The 5,725-nt window shown below is 50.7% G+C and overlaps 1 protein-coding gene across 3 annotated transcripts in view; it reads right to left on the bottom strand.

Moving 5' to 3' along the window:
- The window catches only part of Kat2b (lysine acetyltransferase 2B), a 106,718-nt gene extending 101,217 nt beyond the window's left edge, over positions 1-5,501 (bottom strand). For 2 of the 3 annotated variants that reach the window (XM_031348557.1, XM_031348558.1), the window contains exon 1: positions 4,880-5,500. In XM_031348557.1, coding sequence (XP_031204417.1) covers positions 4,880-5,128 — 249 coding nt within the window. In that variant the 5' untranslated portion in view covers positions 5,129-5,500. Of the gene's footprint in view, positions 1-4,879 lie in introns of all 3 variants that reach the window. The other variant, XM_031348556.1, reaches the window with a different exon arrangement.
- Positions 5,502-5,725: the final 224 nt, after the last annotated feature.

Genomic DNA, 5,725 nt, shown 5'->3' with positions numbered 1-5,725 from the left:
CATCAAGATGTGGTCTCTCGTGATTCCTTGGGTGTACGTCCTCCCGAGATTTGAGTGGGGATCTCCCCGAGGGGTCTTTCAGACCCTAGTCCCCCTACAGGCTGCAATGTTAGATCAAAAGGAAACTCTCTAGCATAGGGAACACAATGGCTACCTAAAATGCTCATTGACATACTAGGAAAGATACCTGTTAAAAACCAAATAGCGCCGGGCAGTGGTGGCACATGCCTTTAATCCCAGCACTTGGGAGGCAGAGGCAGGTGAATTTCTGAGTTCGAGGCCAGCCTGGTCTACAGACTGAGTTCCAGGACAGCCAGGGCTACACAGAGAAACCCTGTCTCAAAAAACCAAAAAAAAAAAAAAAAACTAAATTACCTCAAATCTATCCATAGGTAGATTCATTAGCTTAAACAGTTCTACAGTGTGATAGGACATTCAACCTGCCCTATGTAAAACAAAGAGGTTATTGAATGGTTTTAAAGGAAAACTGTTGTTTCTATATAAACTACTCAGGATAATTATTATCTGACTGTACTAAAAAAAAATAAAAAATAAAAAAATCCAGAAAAAAGGGGATCTGAGATGTCCTGACTGGGGCCCCATCCATTTCCAGCCTCCACCAACACAGTAACTGATGTCAGCCATCACAGGGCCTTTGGCCCTCCGGCTTCTGCTATTGACTCTTGCATCACTGATACCCGAACTAAAGGCCTAACTAATTACTGTCTGGGTACCATTAAATTCCAGTATAAACAGGTCATTACAGAGTCAAGGATTTGACTCAGGATATAAGTCACGAGGGAATGTGAGAACAAAACAGGAAAAATATACTTGCAGGTTTAGAGTTCTATTTGCAGCTGGGCAGTGGTGGACGCATGCCCTTTAATCCCAGTACTTGGGAGGCAGAGGCAGAGGCAGACAGATTTCTGAGGCCAGTCTGATCTACAGAGTGAGTTCCAGGACAGCCAGGGCTACACAGAGAAACTCTGTCTTGAAAAACAAAAAAACAAAAAACAAAAAAAAAAAAGATATCAAATGTATGGAGGAACTAGAAAATATCATTCTGAGCGAAGTTACCCAGACCCCAAAGGACAACAACCATGACAGGAGCCTAGCATGGCTGTCCTCTGAGAGGCTCTACCAGCTGATTGAGACAGATGTAGATACTTACAGCCAACCATTGGACTGAGATCAGGGACCCCTATGGAAGAGTTAGGGGAAGGATTGATGGAGCTGAGGGGGATGTAACCCCAGAGGAAGAACAACAGTGTCAACTAAACCACCAACCAAAGAGCATACATGGGCTGGTCCATGCCCCTGGCACACATGCAGCAGAGGACTGACTGCTTTGTCTGGCCTCAGTGGGAGCAGATGCACTTAATCCTGTAGAAGCATATGCCCCAGTGAAATGCTAGGTGAAGAACTCTTGGAGGGGGAACTGGGAAGGAGAGCAACATTTGGAGTGAACTTAAATAAAACAGTTCTAAAAAAAAAATTGTGGTAGTGGTCTTGTTCTCTAACCGCTAGGATTAACAATCAAATTTGATTGTTGTTATAACAATTAAATTTGCAGGAAGGAGGCATTTGGGTAATTCCTAATGAAAATGTTGGGTAGGGAAATAAAGACAAAATATCTGAAATCAAATTTTGCATTTCTTTGGGCTGTGTTAGGGTTTGGTGTGTGTGTGTGTGTGTGTGTGTGTGTGTGTGTGTGTGTGTTTTCGCATGTGACATCGAAACTGAACTCTGACAGGGCCTTTCGATAAGCTGCCACCCCAGGATAGGGAACTAGTTTTCAAAAGGGAAGAAGAGATTTTAGATCCCAGAGGAAATGTGCAAAGACCTGAGGTGGAAAGAGTTGTTCCACAAAGCCCTAAGACAACAGCCAGGGCAGATACAGAATGTAGGCCCAGGAGAGGGAAAACAAAAGGATGGGAAGTCACCAAGGTCAAGACTAAGCTTTCTTTATCACTCTGCTGGTGTCACACAAGCCAAGTGGCTCTGAGCAACCTTTACCACACACAGTTCAAAGAACTCAAGGCCGAACCCTGTAAGACAAGTTTGTCGCACACAGACTCTTCCCTCTTTCTTCTGTTGCTTTCTTTCAGTGGCCCTGGAAAACTAAGCCTTGCCAGGCCTGTCTTTTCCTTGATGTCCCAATGGCCCAAGAGCCACTGGCAAAGGTAGTGTCATCTGTCTTTTCTGACTTGCTCAATTTAAGTACAAAGACAAGCTGAGAAAAAAAAAAAGCCACAGATTATGTGAGAAACCTCATCAAACCTAGTCAGCCCAATTTAAAGAAAATAATCAGAACACTCATATGCACTCGAACACACACATACATAATAAAATGTGTCTTTTGTTTTTTTAATCTAAGATAACATCTCTCCCAGGTTTGGAGTCCAGTATTCCCAAATACCCACTAGACCACACACCCCTCCCCCAATCCAGGAGGCCACAAGCAGAGGAGGGCCCACTCTGATTGGCCCAGCTCCAAGTTTTCAAAACTGCTTTCAGTTTCTCTTTACAGCAAGAAACCCTACCCCACCCAACTCCAACAGGCCAAAAGTTCTAAATCAGTGTGACACTTCCTCCACCTACTGGCTCTGCAACTCCTGAGATCTCCAGCTCCGACCCCTACACCCCAAGAAGGCTTTCCTGGAATCCACTGTAACTGAGTTACTGCCTTTACCCTAGAATCTAAACACATACTCAAACAACCCCACAAAGACAGATCCTGGTGCCATAAACCAGCACTTGGCTTAATGCCTGGCCCCAATTACAATTCCTCATATCATTAGCTAAATAAATCAGCAAATAAGATCGCACACTTTCAGGCTGGTAAGAGCTCAGGGAGTACATAGAAGAGTTGAACACACTCTGGCACATGCAGACAAACACCAAACACACTAAACTCCATTTCAAAGTTTCTCAAATGCAGGAAGAAAGAGCTTGAATAACTGGTTTTTCTTTCCTATGAGTTTGTTAGAAAAAAATGACCAAGACATACTCAAGTTATACACTTGAAGTTTCACTAATGAATAATTCAAAGTATTTGGGAAGGTCAGGGGAGGGGCAGGGTGGTAGAACTGTATGTAATTCTAGGCAGATAGGAGTTCAAGGCCATCCTGGGCTTCATAGGAAGACCTAGAAAAAGTTAAAAAGAATGCACGTGTACAACCACAGGAAAGTTTTCAGATACTACAAGACAGGAGGCAGTATGGAGGCGGGTACTGGTCATGGGAGCTCAGGCTAATATTGAAAACTAAGGCAGGACTCCATAGCTGACTTTCTGAATGAGACAACAGCCACTGCAAAAGCCACGCCTATTTATTAAGTCCTTGAGCTTGCTCTGGGTTCTGTCGGCCACTCTCTCCCCTGCATGCTACACCAGAGGTCCTGTCTAAGGAGGATTGTAGATCAGACTGGCAGTACTATAAAACTAAGGAAGTCTATAGCTTTTGGAGTAGAGCCCCTTGTCTTTCCCATTTCTTAGATACATACTTCTAACTTTTTTTGCACACCTTAGGATATACCACGTGAAGTTAGCATTTCCCAGCTCCTCTTAAGAATTCAAAAGTACTAATATACTTGCTTTGTGGAAAGTATTCTTAATTGCCACTCGCATCTCCTAGGGCTTTGTCAGAAATGTAATTCCTTCGATCCCACCCCAGACCTCCTGATTTTGCAAAAGCATTTAGTGATTCCAAAGCATGTAAGTGTACATAAAGCACTGCATTGGAGCGGGTGCTGTGACTGCATGGATAAACAGGAGGTGGCCACAAGGAAAAGGCTTGCTTGAGACCATCCAAGGTCCTTGAAGCTCCAGAAAACACTACAACCAGAATGCCCCGGGAGGGATGTCATCTAACAGGTTTATCCATCCTGGCTGTACAATGAGGAGTGGGGATGAGAACATGGATGCTGGGGATGTGACTCCTTTTACAGTAGTATGCTGGAGCAGCAAGCAACACGGGAGGTGCGAGTGAGTGAGTGCTTCTCTCCCAGGTCCCAACCACAAGCCGCCCCAGCTGACAGGCCAAGTCCCCGCCCACTTCTGCTGTCACCCTGTCAAAACAAAGCCGTAGTCTACCGAGCTGAGCCGCTCTCCACAGCTGCCTGGGGAGCAGAGCCCCCTGCATGTGCTCTACTGCTGGATGCCCAGGGTGCCTAAAGCCCTCAGAGAGGGAGAATAGCAAGAAAGCTATCTTCAAACTGAGCAGCCGCGCTCGCCGCCTGGGCTATCGCCTTGCCAGACGCTGTTTACACCCTAAGCGGCCAGGATCCCCCTTTCGCTAAATAAGTAATAACAATAATGACAGGGTTGTCGCCGCTCGGCCAAGGCCGCCAGGCGCCAAAGGACCCGGGCTTGGGGCAGTGCCCCCACCTCCCACCCCGCGCTCCGCCCCTTCGCTCCCGTAGAGGGCCAGGATTCCAGGACACTTCTGGGAGCGCCACAACCCAGCTCCTCCTGGCGGGGCTCAGTGGGGAGGGCGAGCGCAGGGAGACACACTAAGATGCCCCCAACCCCAAAAAGCTGCTTCCCGGCCCCGACTGATCCGCCACACCAAGAACAGTTACGCTCCCTGTGAAAGGGCTCCCGCGAGCTCCTACAGATCAGAAAAAGCCCCAGTGTAGCCCGAGCTCTCGAAAGTCAAGACTCAACCTTCCCAGAAGAGGGACACGGCCAGATCTAGAAGACCCCCCAGCCCCCGCCCGCCCCTGTCCCAGAGAGAGGCAGTGCGAGCCGCAGCGGCAGAGCGCGCGCAGAGAACGCAGCACTTCCGCGGTGCCGGCGGGAAGCTGGGAGTGAGGTGGGGGAGGGGAGGGGGCCCGGGCCCGCCCGTGACCCCGCGATTGTGCTCGTCCCAGCGGGTACCTTGCAGGCGGAGTACACGCCGAGTTTCTCCAGTTTCTTCGCCCGCGGAGCAGAGCGCAGCTGAGCCTTCTTCACGGCGATCCGGGCCGAGCCGCCTCCTCCCGGTCCCTCGGCCGTGCCCGCCGCGGCCACCGCGGTTGCTGGCCCGCAGGAAGCAGAGCTCCCGGCAGCGGTGGCCAGGGTCCGGGGGGAACCGTGCGGGGGCGCAGGCGGCAGTGCTGGGGGCCCGGCCCCGCCAGCCTCGGCCATGCCGCCCTGACTGTCACCCGCGGCCGCCAGGGTCCCCGCGGGCGCTGGTGGCGGAGCCGAGACCCTCCCCCGCCCCCAGCCGCCGCCCTGCGCCCTCCCCGCCCCCGCCGCGCTCGGCCGCCAGCGATCTCAGCCCCCCCCCGCCCCCCGCCTCCCCAGGCGGCTAGGACGCTAGCGGGCCCGAGCGCCTTGGCCGCGCTCTGCTCCCCTGGGCCTCCGGCATGCTGCTGCGAGCGTAGCTGCCCGCCGGGAGCGTCAGGGCTCGAGGGTGACCGGCGACCCGCGAGGCCCGGCCGCTTGCAGCCCAGGCACCTGCCACCCTGCGCTGCTGGCGTCCCTGGGCCTGACACCTCCCGCGCCGAGACCCAACTTCCTCCACCCTAGCGGGAGCCAGAAGAAAAAAAAAATGTTTTCCAGAAGTACCCGTCAGCGGCCAATCCTCCTCTTTGTTGCTAATTCACCAAAATCATGGCGTGAAAGGTTCCTTTTTTTTTCTTTTACTTTGGGTTAAACTTTTTCTTTTAAGATTTCTTCCCCATCCTCTTCTGTTAGTTTCTGAACCTATTATGACCAAAGAGTATGTATGTGTGTGTGTGT

This window comes from Mastomys coucha, unplaced genomic scaffold (genome assembly GCF_008632895.1).
Source record: "Mastomys coucha isolate ucsf_1 unplaced genomic scaffold, UCSF_Mcou_1 pScaffold3, whole genome shotgun sequence".
NCBI classification, from domain to species: domain Eukaryota; kingdom Metazoa; phylum Chordata; class Mammalia; order Rodentia; family Muridae; genus Mastomys; species Mastomys coucha.
The sequence above is the reverse complement of the archived record's forward strand: the minus strand, read 5'-3'. Positions and strand labels throughout refer to the sequence as shown.